Raw genomic sequence first — 21,764 nt, 5'->3', positions numbered from 1 at the left:
GATCCACACTACCCTGATCCACACCACCCTGATCCACACCACCCTGATCCACACTACCCTGATCCACACTACCCTCATCCACACCACCCTCTTCCACACTACCCAGATCCACACTACTCTTATCCACACAACCCTGATCCACACTACCCTGATCCACTCCACCCTGATCCACACAATCCTGATCCACACTACCCTGATCCACACTACCCTCATCCACACCACCCTCATCCACACTACCCAGATCCACACTACTCTTATCCACACAACCCTGATCCACACTACCCTGATCCACTCCACCCTGATCCACACAATCCTGATCCACACCACCCTGATCTACACTACCCTGATCTACACCACCCTGATCTACACTACCCTGATCCACACTACCCTGATCCACACTACCCTGATCCACACTAGTCTGAACCACACTATCCTGACCCACACCACCCTGATCAACACTACCATGATCTACACTACCCTGATCAACACTACCCTGATCTACACTACCCTGATCCACACTACTCTGACCCACACCAGCCTGATCCACACTACCCTGATCAACACTACCCTGATCCACACTACCCTGATCCACACCACCCTGATCCACACTACCCTGATCCACACTACCCTCATCCACACCACCCTCATCCACACTACCCTGATCAGCCCTACCCTAATCCACACCACCCTGATCCACACTACCCTGATCCTCACTACCCTGATCCACACTACCCTGACGCACACTACCCTGATCCACACTACCCTGATCCACACCACCCTGATCCACACCACCCTGATCCACACTACCCTGATCCACACTACCCTCATCCACACCACCCTCATCCACACTACCCAGATCCACACTACTCTTATCCACACAACCCTGATCCACACTACCCTGATCCACTCCACCCTGATCCACACAATCCTGATCCACACTACCCTGATCCACACTACCCTCATCCACACCACCCTGATCCACACTGCCCTGATCCACACTACCCTGATCCACATTACCAGAGGGCCTGATCCACACTACCCTGATCTGCACTACCCTGGTCCACACTACCCTGATCAACACTGCCCTGATCCACACCACCCTGATCCACGCTACCCTCATCCACACCACCCTGATCCACACTACCCTGATCCACACTACCCTGATCCACACCACCCTGATCCACACCACCCTGATCCACACTACCCTGGTCCACACTACCCTGATCCACACCACCCTGACCCACACTACCCTGATCCACACCACCCTCATCCACACTACCCTGATCCACACAACCCTGACCAGCACTACCCTGATCCACACAACCCTGACCAGCACTACCCTGATCCACACTACCCTGGTCCACACTACCCTGATCCACACTACCCTGGTCCACACTACCCTGATCCACACCACCCTGACCCACACTACCCTGATCCACACCACCCTGATCCACACTACCCTGACCAGCACTACCCTGATCCACACTACCCTGATCCACACCACCCTGATCCACACCACCCTGATCCACACCACCCTGATCCACACTGCCCTGATTCACACTACCCTGATCCACATTACCAGAGGGCCTGATCCACACTACCCTGATCTGCACTACCCTGGTCCACACTACCCTGATCAACACTGCCCTGATCCACACCACCCTGATCCACGCTACCCTCATCCACACCACCCTGATCCACACTACCCTGATCCACACTACCCTGATCCACACCACCCTGATCCACACCACCCTGATCCACACTACCCTGGTCCACACTACCCTGATCCACACCACCCTGACCCACACTACCCTGATCCACACCACCCTGATCCACACTACCCTGATCTACACTACCCTGATCCACACTACCCTGACCAGCACTACCCTGATCCACACTACCCTGATCCACACCACCCTGATCCACACCACCCTGATCCACACTACCCTGATCCACACTACCCTGATCCACACTACCCTGATCCACACAACCCTGACCAGCACTACCCTGATCCACACTACCCTGATCCACGCTACCCTCATCCACACCACCCTGATCGACACTACCCTGATCCACACTACCCTGATCCACACCACCCTGATCCACACCACTCTGATCCACACTGCCCTGTTCCACACCACCCCGATCCACACTACCCTGATCTACACTACCCTGATTCACACCACCCTGGTCCACATTGCCCTGATCAACACTACCCTGATCCACACCACCCTGATCCACACCACCCTGATCCACATTACGCTGATCCACACTACCCTGATCCACACCACCGTGATCCACACTACCCTGATCCACACTACCCTGATCCACATTACCCTGATCCACACTACCCTGATCCACACTACCCTGACCCACACTACCCTCATCCACACTACCCTGATCCACACTACCCTGATCCACACTACCCTGATCCACACTACCCTCATCCACTCCACCCTGATCCACACAATCCTGATCCACACTACCCTGATGCACACTACCTTGATCCACACCACCCTGATCCACACTACCCTGATCCACACTACCCTGATCCACACTACCCTGATCCACACCACCCTCAACCACACCACCCTGATCTACACTACCCTGATCCACACTACCCTGATCCACACTATCCTGACCCACACCACCCCGATCAACACTGCCATAATCTACACCACCCTGATTCACACTACCCTGATCCACACTACAATGAACCACCCTACCCTGACCCACACCAGCCTGATCAACACTACCATGATCCACACAACCCTGACCAGCACTACCCTGATCCACACTACCCTGATCCACACTACCCTGATCCACACCACCCTGATCCACACTACCCTGATCCACACCACCCTGATCCACACTACCCTGATCAACACTACCCTGACCCACACTACCCTGATCCACACTACCCTGACCCACACTACCCTGATCCACTCCACCCGTATCCACACAATCCTGATCCACACTGCCCAGATCCACATCACCCTGATCCACACTACCCTGATCCACATTACCCTGATCCACATTACCCTGATCCACACCACCCTGATCCACATTACCCTGATCCACACTACCCTGATCCACACTACCCTAATCAATACTACCCTGATCCACACCACCCTGATCCACACCACCCTGATCCACACTACCCTGACCCACACTACCCTGACCCCCACTACCCTCATCCACACTACCCTCATCCACACCACTCTGATCAACACTACCCTCATCCACACTACCCTGATCCACACCACCTCGATCCACACTACCCTTATCCACACCACCCTGATCCACACTACCCTGATCCACACCACCCTGATCCACACTACCCTGATCCACACCACCCTCATCCACACTACCCTGATCCACACTACCCTGATCCACACCACCCTCATCCACACTACCCTCATCCACACTACCCTGATCCACACTACCCTGATCAACACTACCCTGATCCACACCACCCTGATCCACACTACCCTCATCCACACTACCCTCATCCACACTACCCTGATCCACACTACCCTGATCCACACCACCCTGATCCACACCACCCTCATCCACACTACCCTGATCCACACTACCCTGATCCACACTAACCTCATGCACATTACCCTGATCCACACCACCCTGATCCACACTACCCTGATCCACACTACCCTGATCTACACTACCCTGATCCACACTACCCTGATCCACACCACCCTCATGCACACTAGCCTGTCGTCAATGAAAATGCACTGTACTCTTGCTGTATGTTTTCTGTAGGACTCTCAATAGAAATCCATCGGTTTTTTTCCAGGATGGCGTGCTTGACAAAATGTTAGTATTGGCCTGCGCAAACTGGGCCGTTGATGTTTGACTCCACATTGGTACCGGAAAACACGATATTATCGGTATAACTTTAATTTCGGTGATTTCGGTGGAGCAAACAGGCACCTAAATTTAGATTACACCTAAATGCACCATAGTATCGACTGTATGTGAAGGGAACGCTGGTCACCTAATTCTACATCACACCTGAAACCTGGCGGGTTCCTGACACCGAAATTGTAATGCACCTAAAATTGCATGTTTTACAGTATTCAAACTATTCTACTCCAGATTACTACGGGTCAGACGAAAGAAAACGGACTTCAGGATATAATGAGCAAGCAAGGGCGTTGGTTTCAGTTGTAACATGGAAATTGTAACATGGGAAATTGTGGGCACAAGTTATGCGATCGAGTCCAGCAGCTAAACCAGATTTTAATCAGTCAGACCCTCGTTGAAATCAGCGCTAATATCCATGAACCTTCCAATTTGGAAGGCTGTTGGCTAGCACTATCGAGCAGTGCTCAAGCTGACTTTCTTGCCATGGAATGTCTCAGTACTTTTTGTCGGTTGTGTTGTGAAACCACAAGTTCTCGAGAGTGAAAGGCCTTCTCGCTTGTGACATTGTGTTCGTTTCAATGCAGTTGTTTTCCGACTCCGCCGTACCGCTGATGTTTACGACGTGGTATACGCTACAGGCGCTATGTGCGGTTTGCTGTGTGCGCTGTAGTTGTATGTTGTATGTGTATGCCTTTCTCATATACGCTGTCATTTTCACGCTATAACTACCTGGTGGTTTTAGTGTTATTTATTCATTCATTGTTCAATATTGTTAGTCGATGGAAGTGAAATATACTGTTGAGAATAAATAGTTGTGCTCGTGCCGTGTGGGGTCGTTCGTTCCTGACACTTTAGAGAACCAGAGGGCTCACAACATTTGGCGACCACGCCAGGATACGAAGCGAGCATGGCACAGGAACCATGGATCATTGAAGCCCGCTTTATCGCCAATGGAATTCTGTTAGGATTGGAAGGCGATGAGTTGAGGGACCATGTGAAGAAGAGGCTCCGACAGTGCGAGGAGTTTGAAGAGCGCAGTGCTAGACGGCAAGAGGGTGCGCTCCACACAGAGCTCAAGAAGATGAACGAGCGCATCGCCGTCAGTACATATGAGGAAGCAAAGCGAGATTTGCTTGCCTCGCTCGGAAGGACGCCGGACAAGGCGTGGAAGACTTTGCTTACAGACAAGCAGCGGTCAGTGGAGTATTTGAAGGCAGTGGGAGGATCAGATCCAAGGCCCACTGCGTCCGTGCAGTGCATGGCGACATCGGTCGGAGACGCTCAGAAGCAGCTGGAGTCTCGGCCGAACGACGTAGAAGCGCAAGACGTAGAAGCGCAAGACGTAGAAGCGCAAGACGTATGGGCGCAAGACGTAGAGGCGCAAGACGTAGAGGCCAAAGACATAGAGGCGCAAGACGTAGAGGCGCAAGACGTAGAGGCGCAAGACGTAGAGGCGCAAGACGTAGAGGCACAAGATGTAGAAGCGCAAGGCGTAGAAGCTAAGGAAATGAGAAGGGTGATACTGGTTAGCACGGAAGAAGTGAGCGGCGAGACTGTGTGGAACACGGAGATTGGATGTATGTTTTCCGGTCCAGCGTCCGCCCCACGAGGCAGTGGCCCAGTGACCGTGTCATGGGTGAGAGCCAAGATCTGCAAGCTTATCGGTTGTGTGTTGTCTGGTCCAGCGTCCGCCCCATGTCGAAGTGGATCGTTGACCGCGTCGTGTGTGACAGCCCAGAGCGGCAAGCTTCGCGAAATCGAGTTGGCCGAAGTGGTGAGCAGTAGTGATATTCCATCATGGCCACCCCCACAGCAGCGGATGACTCGTTCTGGGCGTGTAGTCAGAGCCCAGGTCGCTTTGGACTTGTGAGTTGTTGTACGGCGGTGAGAAGCCCTTTGGCGGGGAGAATGTTGTGAAACCACAAGTTCTCGAGAGTGAAAGGCCTTCTCGCTTGTGACATTGTGTTCGTTTCAATGCAATTGTATCCCGACTCCGCCGTACCGCTGATGTTTACGATGTGGTATACGCTACAGGCGCTATGTGCGGTTTGCTGTGTGCGCTGTAGTTGTATGTTGTATGTGTATGCTTTTCTCATATATGCTGTCATTTTCACGATAACTACCTGGTGGTTTTAGTGTTATTTATTCATTCATTGTTCATTATTGTTAGTCGATGGAAGTGAAATATACTGTTGAGAGAAAATAGTTGTCCTCGTGCCGTGTGGGGTCGTTCGTTCCTGACACTTTAGAGAACCAGAGGGTTCACAACAGTTGTGTGCTAGATTGTGCACGTCTGAATGTTCAAAATCTGGTTTAGTTGGCGGACTTGATCGCACAACTTGTGCCAACATTTGTCCATGTTACAGTTTTTCCCTTGGCTCACCATCTGAGTTCAACTAGAATGCAGGTGGAGTATTCTTCTCTTTTTTACATTTATTACTGGCTCAGTATCCGAGTTAAAATGCATTTCATTTGTGATCGTGATGAGCAGTGTACGCTAGGTGCAGCGTAGGGCTAGGCGGATAATGCTCGCCGAAATCCCTCATTCTGCTTTTCGGTCTGCTCAATATTCTGCTCATGAAAGTGCATTTTCTGCTGAAATTTCTGCTGAAATCCAGTTATGTAAAAATACACTTGGCACACATAATTGGGTTCAGGATCTAAAAAGATGAGTCATGTGAAATACTAGACAAGGCATGAAAAAGAACACATGTGGCCGGCGCAGGCGCACTTCAGATGAAGGCTAGCCACACTACATAATATGGCCCAGTTGCAGCGATTTTCGACCTTCGTTACAAAATGCTTGTTTTGCGAACATTTTCAAGTCTGACTTCACCGGTGTCGTGATCCACGGAATACCCGTCCGCGGCCCGGCTTGCGCAGCAAAAGATGATTTGATTTGAATCCTTTCACACAGCGGGCTTTTTCACCGAAGGTCGAAAATCGCTGCAACTGGGCCATATTATGTAGATCTACGACTCGTAGACTTCTGCCACTGGCCTGCCATTCAAGGCTGCTACCTTCCGCAAAGTAACAGTTCCGGCCACATTTGGTGGATGGATGGACTGCGTGTCGAAGAACGCGGCAAATCTGCTGCAAAAGCAGAACGTCGCACGCCAATTCCGTGGTAACCGTCATTTGACATGGCAGAGAATGCTTTTTCAGCCCCCGTTCTGCCGAAATATGCTCGACCCCCCAAACAGGCGTTTTCTGCCGAAAATTCTGCCGGCATTATCCGCCAAGCCCTAGTGCAGGGCACTCCCGAAGCCTAATGTTGCCACTTGATTCAAGGCACATAGCACGGAACGTGTGAGAACAAGGAGAGCGTGTGCGCATATCTACGTGTGCACGTTTGCTTGCGTGCCCTGTGAGATTAAGGTAGCTCGATACCAAGGCACCGCAAACTGGTCTTCTAAGGGGCACATTATATGTGCAACCCTAGCCCGGGCTGGAGCGGACAGGCCAGCCCACCGAGGATGTTTACATGTGCACAGCCGGGCTGGTCGCCAGCTTGTTGTGAGTTTACACGGTAAAACCTGGTGTAAGCGACCTTTGTGTTTAGCCCTTTGTCCTTTCGCCCATACTTGAACCGTACACCTGTGTACGCGTTCAACCCACGCATGTTCAAAGCGACCTGGAAGCTACGCGGATCACCCGATCCACATGAACATTCACGTGCACACAGCCTATGCTATGTAGAGGATGATACACGGGTCGCTGGGGCCGGGGCTAGTAGTAGTTGCCATTTGAAAAAATTCAGGAAATCGAAGTCGAAGTTTGCTTGCGCCGTAACTTACTTCCGACAGGTGGCTTGATGCAGATGAAGCGCTTGTTTGAGGATAGCTGGAGTGACCCAAGCGACAATCCTATGTCCTCTGATGAAGAGAACTAACTGGACGAAGCCTTAGTTGAAGGTGTTGATTCCGATTTTGATGACGACGCGGATTATTGTGTCGTAACCGTCAACCCAACTGTCGGACATGTCGACCGCTCCGATTTGAGTGCAGGATCGGCAGAACAGCACTCGAGTGGTGAAGAGAGTGTACCACCGCTGTGTCTTATCCGTCGTGGAGCGGCAGGGACAGCTAGAGTGCCGCAACACGTGGAGCGGGAGCGTAGTCCGATCCCAGAGAGGTCCAGATCTCCGTCACCTGCGCGCCGTCAAACTCATGGTCGACAGCCGCGCAGAGCGAGGAGAGTAGCCGCACGGGGCCGAAATGTCGAGCATGTCGCCACTGGCACTCCTCTGGCTAATGCTCCGTGTTTGCCCAACATGCCAGGGCTTCTACTCCAGGTCATACTTGTACAAATTGCACATTATTATACATAGGAAAGAACTTGAACTTTGAAATTTCGCAGTTTTTTGCAAAAAAATCATTTTTGATACTCTTGTTTAGCCATGCCTATCTGAGGAATTCAACCCAAACTGCATTTTTAGTTCACAAATATCATAAGCTTTCAGGAAAACATAAAGTGTACATACAAAATATCAGCTGCTTGGGTATGGTGAGTGGATTTGTTGAAGCAGGTACCCCTCACATACATTTTGGGCAAAAGGACAAAGGGTTAGCGACCACCTGCTTTTAACGACTGTTTTTCCATGCACGGACAGTTCTACACAGAAACTGCACTGGATGCAGTGACCACCTGCCTTGCGCGACCAGCGACCAACGTTTAGTGTACCAAGTGCCATATTGGTGCTGCACACAGCGACCAAAACTAACCAAAAGCAAGTCATACTCATGTTATAATAGCTAAACAACTTTTTTTCATTTTTCTGCTCAGTTCTTTTCGCTCTATGGCATTTGCTTGGTATGGTGACCTGCTAATAGTATCACCTAGTTTATTCTTTCTGTTTCTCACATTTGGACCTTTCTGTATAAAGGTTGTTTGCAAGTACAGGTGGAATCCTGATAATTCGAACCTCAAAATGCTAGTTATTCAGACCTTCTAAGTATCCAAACATGAACCCACAACACAATATGCATGTCAAAATGCTCTCATGGCCACGCAGAGTTGCGCTATGGACCTTCCTTAGACACAGATTGCACATATACAAAACAGACCGGCACAGCCTGCTCATGCAAACCGAACTGACCAGTACAGTGTACAGTGAACTTCAAATTACACTTTGCTAACTTCGAATTACCAACACGGATCCCACGCATTTTCTATGTAAGTAGAATCCGTGGGATTTCTAATTAACTGGACATGTCCAGCTCGAGGTTCGAGTTATCAGAAAAAATGTATGTGGGAATTATGTTGATAGAAATCGGTCCTGGAAAAACTTCTATTTAAGCGGCATGTTCGAATTAAGCCACCTTCGAATTATCAGGATTCCACCTGTAGTTCACCTTGCATTGTTCTGACACAATCATGCATGTCAACAAATAGACTATGCTCACGGCATGTCCTTCTTGCTGCTACACAAAATACATGCATTCCACATCAAAGATTGTCGAGAAAATGTCGGGAATCCTCTTCAAAACTTCCCCCAAAAATTGAAAGTTTTATTTTGTAGTATGGACGCAGTGTCGACGCCATTATAATACAACTCATCTGTATACTGGCCCGGCTAGTCTGTTTTCATGTGCTTTTCTGGCCTGCAAAGTCAGGATCCCGGGTGCCTCGTGGCAGGATCCCGCCTCGTTGGACCAGCCCACTTGACACGTAGACTCACAACAGGTTTTGCGCGGATTTATGTACAAGTCTGAGATCCCGCTTGTCGACCAGCCCGGATTGAAGCTGCACATACAGTCCCCCCCCCCCCTAAGAACCCTCCTGTGCTTACCTTGAGTAGAAACATTTTGACATCTGCCCCTTGCGGGTTCAAGCCACTTTGTTCACATGCCCCCCCCCCCTTCAATGGTGCTTTCGATTGAAGCCTCCTGTTCCGAGGAGAAAATTCAAAATGAGGCTTTACATCAAATTGGCCTTTTATCTATTGTTGTCCCGCTTCAGTGGCTCTGGGTGACGTTTTAGAAGGTAGCCAGAGACCATCATAGTGCAAATGCCAAAACAATCACAAAAAGGCACATAACGATGGCAGCCGAAGCAGTGGAGACGGGGCTGAAGCAGTTAAACTGGCCAAGGGTCTCGCTATCAAGACTGCTCATGTGCGCCAAACAGACGGAAAGAATGCAATGCCAAAAGGAAATGAGCAGGCGCACTAGCGAGCAAAATGAGGAACACAGTCGACGCCACAGTCTTGTAACGTGTACTTAACATTAAACTGCAGAACAGGGAAATATTAGGACAGAATGATTTTACTACTACCCTTGTTCAATTGATGACCTGATTCAAGCGTGAACTAGATCAATGGTGAATATATTTAGATTGTATTGAATGCAATCGATTTGAAACGGGCCATTTCTCACAATACTGTAAAACCGGAAAGTTTAACGACCAAAGAGTTTAACGTTTTTGTAATTTTGGCATGATAACGTGCAGAAAGTTGAGGGCTTACCTGGCCACCCACCTGTGTGCGCATCTTTACACAGACATCTCGCGATAACGTATCTTCAAATAACGGAAACAAATTGATGGTGTTAGGCTTTGCGACTCAGACTTTCCGCTTTTTCAGTATCGTGTAAAAGTCACAATGCTCCCAGTCAATGTTGAATTCTTTATTCTCACGATGGCACCATCGCCAATAAGAGATAAATTCATGAGAAGGTGAGAATGTTATTGGTCTGATTGTGGCTTTTCCTGTCCATCTTGCTGCTGACGCCGCCGCTATTGCTGCCGGTGCTGCTTCTGTTGCTGCTGCATTGGATGCTGCTTGTAATGGTGTCTTCCTTCTCAGGGCGATCTCTTCGAACCCTAAGTTCATACCACCCAGTAAGTTTGTGTTCCAGTATCGTCTCGAAATGATTCTTTTAGGGCTGAAACGATCATGGACTTTCACTTATCGATTGGCATCATTATTCCGCGTAAGATTTTCGTCGCCTGTGTGGTGTGTTCCTCCACCAATGAGCGCGTACTATAAATATTTATCGCTGTTCTCACACTTTACCATTTAGCAGCTTGCATATTATTATTATTATTTTGCTTGTTCGCGTTGGCATCAACCTGCATAAGGCAGGTATATAGCCTTCGCTTAAGCTGCCATAAAAAAGAAAGCTCATCCTAAGCTTGCATATGCCATTGTTAAATTAATGTGGAAAACGCGCACTTGCGCCATTTCTGGTGTATAAAAATGATCATCCCTCCATTATCATCATTATCATCCTCTACTGATGAGCTCCGACAGGGAGCGAAACAGCTGTCTAGAGGCGTGGAACAATATTATCTCTCAACGGAAGTGTCCTTGCTGGTGTCTGTATGGTTTGGCTGAGAGCGCGTGCTTGTGATGAGTTAGGAATGCAATAGAATGAAACTTCTGGTAAGTAAATTGGGTCAGAGGCAGGAGATGATGGATGTCAAGGTACTGCAAGAGTTGCTTCTTGACGAGTGATTCTGTTGTAGTACGTTATTTTGTGTACGTCGTGTGTACGTCATGTTGGTGCATGCGCATGTTGCTGTGGTATGAAAAGCTGTCTTCGTCTTGAGTTCATGATGTGTTCGTCTTCAGTTCGTCATGTCTAGTTGTGTTTCGTCGTCGTGTCAATAAACAGTCTTCTAAATGTAGTTATCGTCGTCCCTTTGTACAAGTGTGGAGATGGCACGGGACTGGGAGCAGGGAGAGAAAAGCGGGTTACAACATTGGTGGCAGCGGTGGGATTCGAACCCACGCCTCCGGAGAGACTGGAGAGACAATACGTGAGAGCATAGGAAGCAGGGATACAGGTATGTAGTTCTTGGCTTGAACGGGGTCTCCAAGTTTATAATTATAGTGGATTGACCTGGGATACTTTGAATGATGTGGGGAATTGTCCGGTTGAGAGTAACAGATTCACAATGCGGATGAAGCAAGGTGCGATGGTTCTGCAGCATGTCTGGTGCACAATTGGAGGAACCTGGTCACTTCCCGTCGCCTTGAATGGATCGACGTCACAGAGACATCGGCTGACATCATCATGTGAAACTGGCTGGAAATCGGATAGGGATGTCTCCAATGCTGACACTGCGGGTGGCCGATGGTTAATTGGCATAGCTGGGTTTTGGACAATACTAACAAAAAGTGACGTTAATTCTGTAGTAGATGCCTGTGGCTCCGAAGACTCTTTCTTCCTACCAGCAATTGCATTCGTGATTGACCAAAGTGTAAAGGAAATGCTTCTCCCCCTGGCCCCCGCCACACAACAACGCAAACTCTTGATTGTATCTTCAATACTCTTATATTATACCAAGAAATGACGAGGGCGCAGGAGGAGAGAGACAAACTTGGTGAAGGGACAAAAAGGACAACGGGAAGACTCCCGGGAAAAGACTCAAAGAAAACAACAACGAACAAGCAGTAATAAACCGACGACAAATCGAGGCGACCAATCAGGGACTAATACGTACAGAACACATGACCAAGACCAAGACAACCAGACCACGGACGAATCATACACGACTCTCATTCCCAGACCAAACTGGCACTGCGCATGTACAGCATTCACTTGATAGTCACTCTCACACAGACGGAAGCACATCCTCACACTCTGACAACGCGTACTCTTGCGTGCACCACATACCATAAACGTCACACATCACACCATACTCGCGCGTACACTTAGACCATATAATTATGACATCAGACACTGGACTCCACAAGACAAGAACCAAATACAACGACATGCGTAAATCATAGTCGTACTACAAATTCGTAACATAGCCCTCTCCTTTGCGGAGAGTCGACCTCGACTCTCGACTCAGGGAAAGTAAAGAACAGGCAGAACAAATCACAAACATCAGAGAAAAGAAACAAGACGACAGGAGGAGAATGATGAGCAGGCGGCAGTCGTCGGGGACCGTGCAGAGTCTGAGTAGGTCCCTTGGTCGTCTGGCCAGTTCGATATGGACAAATCAGAAGACAGCAGAACACAGCAGGCATTCAATCAGGGAAAAGAACAAATCGAAAATCCATCGATACACTGTCACACAAACTTCAGAAGGGGAGAAACCCACAGGACTCTAACCTGACTAGAATAACTCGGCGCGGAGCCGGCATAAGTGTCCCACACTTTTCCGATGACGGATCATCTTGTCGTCCCACGACCTCGTATGATCCTGTCGTCCCACGACCCATAATAATCTTGTCGTCCCACGACCCATAATATTTATATATTTATTTTATTTTATCCTTCCCCGACAAAAGGCTAAACAAACACTGGGGTCCACCAGCTCACTACGCGAACCGTGGCTCACCATGATCGGACGTTCACGTGGTGAAATGAATAGACCCGCAGGTCGATACAAAACGAGACCAACATACGCTCCCTGAAAAGACCAAACCGAACTAAGCTGACAAACCAAACAGGTACACGACTACACTGAAAGGCTAATCAAGAAACTGCACAAACCCCAGCAAATATACGCATACTGACTGCCAAAAACCAAAACAGAAGGACACAAGAGAGACACAAGAACCGGATCGCCGTCACAAAGACCGATGATGACCGATGATGTAGAAACGATAGCGCGAAAAGATAACAAGCAACAAAAACAAAACCCACAGCACCCGGGCCCTGGGCGCTTCTGGGAAGTAAAACATACTGGACACACCATATCCGAAGACGTTCGCATGCAACAACTAAACTAGTACAACAACGACATCCCGTTCCGGGAGCGACTCACCGGATAAGAAGCTTGCTTGTAGTGCAGCGCGAGGGTGAATCAGCCTGATGAACGACCACTGTCTCCCAACATGTACCACCAAAGCATGGCGGGGCGAAGTCGAGTAGCATCATGCCGTCGGTGTCCAGTAGAGTATCCACAACAAGCAACGCATAGCCAAACTTTGACGAAGAGAAAGGAATAAAAATAATAAAGTCGCCAAGCGTCGACAAAGAAAAAGGAAAAACGAAGGGGCAACGGCGAGCACAAACTGAAACCACGGCTCAAACGATAACGATCTCAGGGTCGTGGGTTACGATCACTAGTTGGGCGCCAATGTAAAGGCCAAGGGGGGGGGGGTGAAATGCTTCTCCCCCTGGCCCCCGCCACACAACAACGCAAACTCTTGATTGTATCTTCAATACTCTTATATTATACCAAGAAATGACGAGGGCGCAGGAGGAGAGAGACAAACTTGGTGAAGAGACAAAAAGGACAACGGGAAGACTCCCGGGAAAAGACTCAAAGAAAACAACAACGAACAAGCAGTAATAAACCGACGACAAATCGAGACGACCAATCAGGGACTAATACGTACAGAACACATGACCAAGACCAAGACAACCAGACCACGGACGAATCATACACGACTCTCATTCCCAGACCAAACTAGCACTGCGCATGTACAGCATTCACTTGACAGTCACTCTCACACAGCCGGAAGCACTTCCTCACACTCTGACAACGCGTACTCTTGCATGCACCACATACCATAAACGTCACACATCACACCATACTCGCGCGTACACTTAGACCATATATGACATCAGACACTGGACTCCACAAGACAAGAACCAAATACAACGACATGCGTAAATCATAGTCGTACTACAAATTCGTAACAAAAGTATTCACTGGTCACTGGTTTTGCACTGGGCAGTGAAGAACTCGTTTCTGAGCTTACGATTTAGCTTCCGCGCTGCAACCCTTGCAGCTCTACGTTGGTTGCATAGCTCCTCATTTTGTTTGTCCCACATCAACATCAGCTGCATTCAACCATGGACCAGGACAGGTGCCATTCTTAGGTTGGTGTATTACTGGTGCATGGTCGTCCCGAGTAGAGGGGAGAGCGGAGGTTAGTCAATTTGTCAATGTTTCCACATCTGCTTGCTCTTGCAGAGTGCTCAGCTTTTTGCTGAGGTCTACATTAAACTGTTCCCAGTTTATCTTATATAGCCGGCGAAAAGGCTTGCGGGTTGCCTTCGGGTGGACGGTCTTCTGATGTCCAGAATGCCCACAAGCAATGCAAGCTAGGACTGCAAAATGGCCGCTGATATCCAATGGAACAGTTTCGCATCGAACCTGGACTGGGATAGTGGACAGAAATAAGTCAATTAAAGTTTGGGTCTGCCTGGTGACACGAGTTGGTGACGTCACGTTGTTTCGGAGATTGAATTGCACCAATGACTTGTGCAAGTGCCTGTGGTGTGGTGAAGTTGTGGCATGCACGTCAACATTAAATCCACAACCAGAACTGTGCCACCTTGACAGCCCTGCACAGCACGAGAGAGCGAGTCTTCAAGGTCGGTCCAGTAGTTTACGGGCTGGTCTGAAGCCTGGTAGCAGCATCCAATTACCATGGTGTGCATGCCGTGAGTTACTCCAATCCATAGAAGTTCCTGGACATCATGTTCCAAGACGGTCCTGCGCCTAGCATTGACCAGCTCAGGACAGTATAAGCCACGCCGCCTCAAGCTTGGTGTATACGGTCTTTGCGGAACAATTTTACATGAGGAATGCATAGCTCACCGTCGGAAATATCTTGGGGTAACCAGGTCTCTGCTAAGCCAAGGACATGGATACCACGGGGTGCAATGTACCGTTGAATCTCACTGACTTTCTTGCTCCGACTACATACGTTGAGCAATGAAATGGTCGATTCTTGCTGTGCAGTTGGTCTACTGGGCATCGCACTTTCTAGATGATGCCTTGATGGCACCAGGCGATTCTTCTGCTGGACGTTTCCCGGGACGGATGTGTGGTAGGCCATTTAACAGATCCATTCCCTCATCATCACCCACAGGTGATCGGGTTGATGGAGAAGTACCGGTCGAAATTCCATTGACGTGAGTACAGAGGTCTAGGCCAGAAAACTCTCGAATTAACTAGTGCTGCACTCTTGGCATACACAGCAAGGCGTGCTGAGGATGATCTTTCCTTTTTGAAAGTTTTGCATTCGTAGATCTTGACGTTCACTTTGGCTTCACTTGCTCTGATGGTCACAAACTGAGTAATCTTCTCAGGTACTGCACTGCAGGGAAGATTGCCAACGAACATCACACACTTCCTTCCTGCAGGCTTTCGTTCACAAACAAGTTCCCATGCTCCACCGTCTTTGTTGCCCTTGTAGAAACTAGATAGCACTGGGTTGGATGCATTTTTCGAATTTTCGACTCTCTGCGATACGATTGTGCTCTCAAGAGAAGAACAATTTACTGTCGACAGCTACGGAGTTCTCGGAGGTCGTACGGTGGCCGCTGACTGGAGTACCCATACTTGCCCTCATTGATGGGGCAGCGCCACCAGTTCGGTTCTTTCCACTTTTTGGCCTTTCTTGTTCGTTGTTCCTTGACTCTTTCGGAATTTTCATCACCGTGATTTAATGCAGATGATCCAGCAGCTTTCAGAGACAGTTCTTCAACCTTCCGGGTGAGCAAATCAATCTCCGGCATTCCGTTCTCTGCTGGACTGTGTATTTCAGTATTAAAAAATAAATAAAAAAACAACAAAAAAACGCTTCTCTCGATCTACTGCCTCGCGCCGGTCTCGCTGGATTTCAGCTACAATTTCAGTCAGGTCGTTTAGGCAATCACTACATTTGTTTGTAATAACTGAGCTGAGTAAAAGACTCCAATATTCATGGGGTCAACCACCATCCTAATACTACTATTGTTCTTGTCGCCATGGAGAGGGCAAAAAACCTCCTGGCATGGGACAACCTAAAAAGAAAACTTTCACAAAAGGATTTAGAGCTCTCAAAACTTCATCCGCAGAGATCAACGTGTCAACAACGTCTACTAAATGCAGGGCATGCGCTAAGGATTAAAATGAGGTCTGACACAATGTCCTGCCAGTTGCAAAAATGGCCGGACATGTCCGGACATGCAAATTTTCACATCAAATCACACAATGTTCAGTTAAGAATTAATACCATCGAAATGTTATCCCGGCGTGAAAAGAGCAGTATTAAAGGGGAAGTTAAGGCAAAAATTAAAATTTCACCAGTTGTAGTCTTCGGGGTGCTGAGTCAAATGGTCTTGGTCCGAGAAAGCTGAGACGCTCCCTTCCTACTTGAATCCCAATCCAACTCGCGCACTTCCACCGAAACTGGGTGACTGCGCCCTACTAGATGGGGATTTGTATGCAAAATGTCACTAAAAGCGCCATTTCGTTCTTATAAAAGCACGGATGACCGCGATTGGCCCATATATTGTAGTCTTTTGGCCGCTGAGTCGACTGGTTTTGGTCCGAAAAGGCTGCGATGCAGCGTTCCTCCTTTACTCCCAATCGAACATGGTTGAAGCGGTCACGTGCTCCTGGGTGCCCAAATCACCTGGTCACCACGCCAGCAGGCGACAACTTTCACACCAAGGTTCAACTCGAGTTCAACTCCAGTGACAGGACTGCACCCAAAAAAGGTCAAACAGGCTAGTAAGTTGTACCCTGCAGGCACGGTGACCAGGTGACTGGCGTACGCAGGAGCACGTGACCGCTTGTTCAACCATGTTCGATTGGGAATAAAGGAGGAACGCTGCATCGCAGCCCTTTCGGACCAAAACCAATCGACTCAGCATCCAAAAGACTACAACATATGGGCCAATCGCGGTCATCCGTGCTTTTATAAGAACGAAATGGCGCTTTTAGTGACATTTTGCATACAAATCCCCATCTAGTAGGGCGCAGTCACCCAGTTTCGGTGGAAGTGCGCGAGTTGGATTGGGATTCAAGTAGGAAGGGAGCGTCTCAGCTTCCTCGGACCACGACCATTAGACTCAGCACCCCGAAGACTACAACTGGTGAAATTGTAATTTTTGCCTTAACTTCCCCTTTAAAATTGTTGTAGTTTCTGTTTTACCACTGCAAGCTTTGGCTGCTGCTGCGTCGTCAAGTTTGCACAAGGCTCGAGCGATTGGCGCATACTCTATTGGGTTTCCGCTTGACTGCTCCTTGCCAAACAATGCCATGGCACGGCGATGCATTTCAGAAGCAGCATTATCTTTGAAGGCTGACGTTTTCAGGTTCCTTGAGCCAACGACGAAGGAGTCAGAAAAATTCATGCTGCTGCGAATTTTATCAACAAAACGGGAACACATCTTACACTTCAAATTTTCGACAACGCTACTGTCTGAGGGACTGCGCTCATAGCTCAGCCAAACAGAAGTTGAAAGCTCCCTATCATACTCGGCGACCCACTTGTCACAAGTGGTCGTCTGGACTCCTCTGGGCTTCTTTCCAAGAGGAGCACCCGAATCCGCGGTGCATGGCTTACTCTTGCCAGACGACATCACTAATGACTAGTACTATGAGACAAAGGATTGACGTGCCTTTTCTTTTTTGTACTTTGCAAAAAGTGCGCGGACACTTTGTCCGGGTGTGTACAAAACATCCGGAAACTGACCGTAAACGGTCGGAAATTGTCCGATGTCCGACCGTTATTTCGCGCCCTGAAATGTGTATGTGTGTGTGTGTGTGTGTGTGTGTGTGTGTGTGTGTGCGCGCCCGCGTGCACGTGTGTGTGTGTGTGTGTGTGTGTTGGGGGGGGGGGGGTGCATGCGTGCGTGCTGGAATCTGTGGACATGCGTGCTGTTTGCCCCTCCTGATTTTGCAGACCAACCGTATAAGATATCTACAGGTACAATATGTCCAACAAGCTCCTCCAGTTATGTGGAAAATGCCCTGATGTGCAGAGCCCCAGACAACAAATACAAGTTCACCTGTAATGCGACGGATCATGTCCTTAGCCAATGTGATCTGTTTCCGTCAAGCAGCACACCGCCGGCCGGTGTGACAATCCCCTACGCATCCTGCCCGGGATATACAGTTGTCAAGGACAACCCATGCCTAGGTGAGTTTTGATAACAAACATGTTTAAGAGAGCATGTCTGAGAATACCAAATTATGTGTGCAAGTGGATCTCTCCGATTTCGCTCAAAATTTGTAGGCAGGTTCCCTTTGGGGTGTGGATCGATTGTGCAAAGCCCTTGAAAAAGTTTCTGAAGGGAACCTTGAAATTTGCATACCCTCAAAATGGTCAAAATATCACATTATTTATGGGTCTAGAAACAAGTCACGCCACAGCGTATCCGAACAAGCTATGAACAAAACTTCCTGGAGCAGTACCGCTTAGCCACGCCAGGATCCCAGAAGACGAGGTCCATCACCCCCTGACGCCACAAATGATCGTCTTGAAAATAGCCAATTTACAAGCGCTGGCAAAATAGCCAGCTACGTCCTCAATTGGCAAGAACTATACACCGGCAGATAGTAGAACACCTCTTCTAGCGCTGAGGACATGTCCCCCATCTTCCTTTTGGGGTTTTCTTGAAATAAACTTTTTTGAATTTTTCCACTCGACCATGCCGAAATACGGCCAATGTCATACCTGCGAAGGAAAGCTCGCCCCTCCGCGACGTCTCCTCAGCAATTCCTACTCCAGCACTACTCCCAAGGCCGCAGAACAAAGTGTATTGTTGACTCTGACAAGGAAAAGCAGCGGTGACCACTTGTCACTCCAAACGACAAGCTTTTCCTTGCGCCACCAATAATATTTTGTGCGACTGTTGATGCAAAAGTGACTGAAGTCCTGAGCGCAGTTTTTGAATTTTATTGCAAGATGCACGGTGAGATCGCGTGCTCTGTGACGTAGGATGACGTTTCCTGGATCACGACACGCGGCCATCGATCGTGAACGTATCTGGAACGCTACTCGGAACAGACCATGATAGCAGGGGTAAGATGAGCTACATTTCCTGCTTGATCTGCTGAGAACCCCCACAAACTGTCCTAGGAGTGTTGCAATGGCAGCAAGCCGTTGAAATATGCCCCTCGTACAGCATGGAGAGTTATTCATCTTTCACACTTACCTCCTGCAATCCCGAACATAGTCCAACAGTAAAATCCCTTGGTTTCATGTCGATGCTCGACGAAAGCTGCTAGCTCGGTCGCTTTGTGTTGACTGGCACACGAGCCGCACTGGCTGCACGAACTTACTTGTCGCGTTTTTTTGTTTGAAGTTTTATTTTTACATCGCAAACCAAACGGGCATTGATGCCCAATATTATGACGGTGATAGAGCGTGAACTGCATTACAGATTTCTTACGTCATAAAGAATGTAATTTCATCATCATTTCACTGGCCTTCGACCTACATGGTCAGGGAAAATCCTGTTTCGTAGGCCTACAACACGGTCAGCGTGTTCTTGAGCGCAGTAACAACACAAGTGTGATCACTTCCAGACCAACTGGCGTTCAAGGCGAGTAACAAGCGCACTTTACGAAGGTGACTCTGAAATCTTGTGAGCCGTGATCCACGCGACTTGGCATTCTTGCGTCACAAGGCACGTGATTTCACCGTGCCTCTTGTAGTAAAATTCAAAAACTGTGCTCAGGACTTCAGTCACTTTTGCATCAACAGTCGCACAAAAAATTGTTGGAGGCACAAGGAGAAGCTTGTCGTTTGGAGTTTTTATTTTTTTATTTATTTTTTTATCACATTGCACATACCTACGGAAGAAGGGGAGAGAAAACGAAGACGAAACAAAAAGACAACAATGGGTGTGTAGGCGCTACATGAGCTGCGCTGGTGAGATGCAGTGGACTCCCCCGACCAAGGGTCTCGGATCGGCGTACACAGCAAGCACCATGGGAGAGCGGGGCGAGAGGAATGGCGAAGAGAGAGGGAGAGAGAGAGAGTGAGAGAGAGAGAGAGAGTTAGAGAGTGAGAGAGAGAGAGGGAGAGAGGGAGAGAGAGAGAGAGAGAGAGAGAGAGAGAGAGAGAGAGAGAGAGAGAGAGAGAGAGAGAGAAAGAGGGGAGAGAGTGAGAGAGAGACAGAGAGAGAGAGAGAGAGAGAGAGAGAGAGAGAGAGAGAGAGAGAGAGAGAGAGAGAGAGAGAGAGAGAGAGAGAGAGAGAGAGAGAGAGAGAGAGAGAGAGAGAGAGAGAGAGAGAGAGAGAGAGAGAGAGAGAGAGAGAGAGAGAGAGAGAGAGAGAGAGAGAGAGAGAGAGAGAGAGAGAGAGAGAGAGAGAGAGAGAGAGAGAGAGAGAGAGAGAGAGAGAGAGAGAGAGAGAGAGAGAGAGAGAGAGAGAGAGAGAGGGTGAGAGAGAGAGTGAGAGAGATAGATAGATAGAGAGAGAGAGACATAGAGAGAGAAAGAGAGAGACACACAGAGAGAGAGACACAGAGAGAGAGAGAGACAGAGACAGAGACAGAGAAAGAAGAGAGAGGAAGAGAGAGAGAGAGACAGAAAGAGGGAGAGAAAGAGTGCACAAGAAAGAAGAGAGAGAGAGAGAAAGAGAGAGATGGGTAAGTGAGGGAAAGAGAGTGGAAGAGGTGGAGAGATATAAGTATAGAGAGAGAAAGAGTTCAGCGGCATATCGTCGCTATGGCTATAATGCTACTTTGAGAAGAGGGTCAACATAATGATTTGCGTCCACTGATGGCAGGCCAGTGTGGTAGATGTGCATGGCTAGCACCAGTCATGAGCAGAGCACCAGTCACTCTGTTGCAGGTGACGGTATGCAGCAATCTTGAATCTCTGCAGGTGTTTCCGGGCTGGCTGCTTGTCCAGAATTGCCCGTGGCAGTCTATTCCACACTGGCACGATGCAGTATGGGGAAGAGCGCAGAAGGTAATCAGGAGCTCGTGGCGAGAGATTCAGCTCAAGCTGGTGGGGATGGTGCTGTGCTTGGGCTGCTCGTGTGCGGCGATGACGTGGCGGTATAGCCGGCGGGGGACACATGGCTGCAACTTGAGGCAGACCATGGCCACACATCAGTTTGTACAGTAGGCAGAGAGCAGAGACCTTTCGCCAAACAAGGAGGCTGGGAAGAATGGTACCAGGGCCAATGACATTTAGGGCGCGGAGCTGGACAGCATCCAGCATGGCCAGGTGTGAGGGA

The 21,764-nt window shown here is 48.9% G+C and overlaps 1 protein-coding gene across 3 annotated transcripts in view; it reads left to right on the top strand.

Annotated features, from left to right (window-relative positions):
* The window catches only part of LOC135827354 (sushi, von Willebrand factor type A, EGF and pentraxin domain-containing protein 1-like), a 168,198-nt gene that overhangs the window by 65,682 nt on the left and 80,752 nt on the right, over nt 1-21,764 (top strand). For all 3 annotated transcript variants that reach the window (XM_065339864.1, XM_065339863.1, XM_065339862.1), the window contains 3 exons: nt 3,781-3,834; nt 10,691-10,725; nt 18,476-18,712. In XM_065339864.1, coding sequence (XP_065195936.1) covers nt 3,781-3,834; nt 10,691-10,725; nt 18,476-18,712 — 326 coding nt within the window. The remainder of the gene's footprint in view (nt 1-3,780; nt 3,835-10,690; nt 10,726-18,475; nt 18,713-21,764) is intronic.

The sequence above is a fragment of the Sycon ciliatum genome, chromosome 11 (genome assembly GCF_964019385.1).
Source record: "Sycon ciliatum chromosome 11, ocSycCili1.1, whole genome shotgun sequence".
NCBI lineage: Eukaryota > Metazoa > Porifera > Calcarea > Leucosolenida > Sycettidae > Sycon > Sycon ciliatum.
This window is presented reverse-complemented; position numbering and strand designations above follow the sequence as displayed.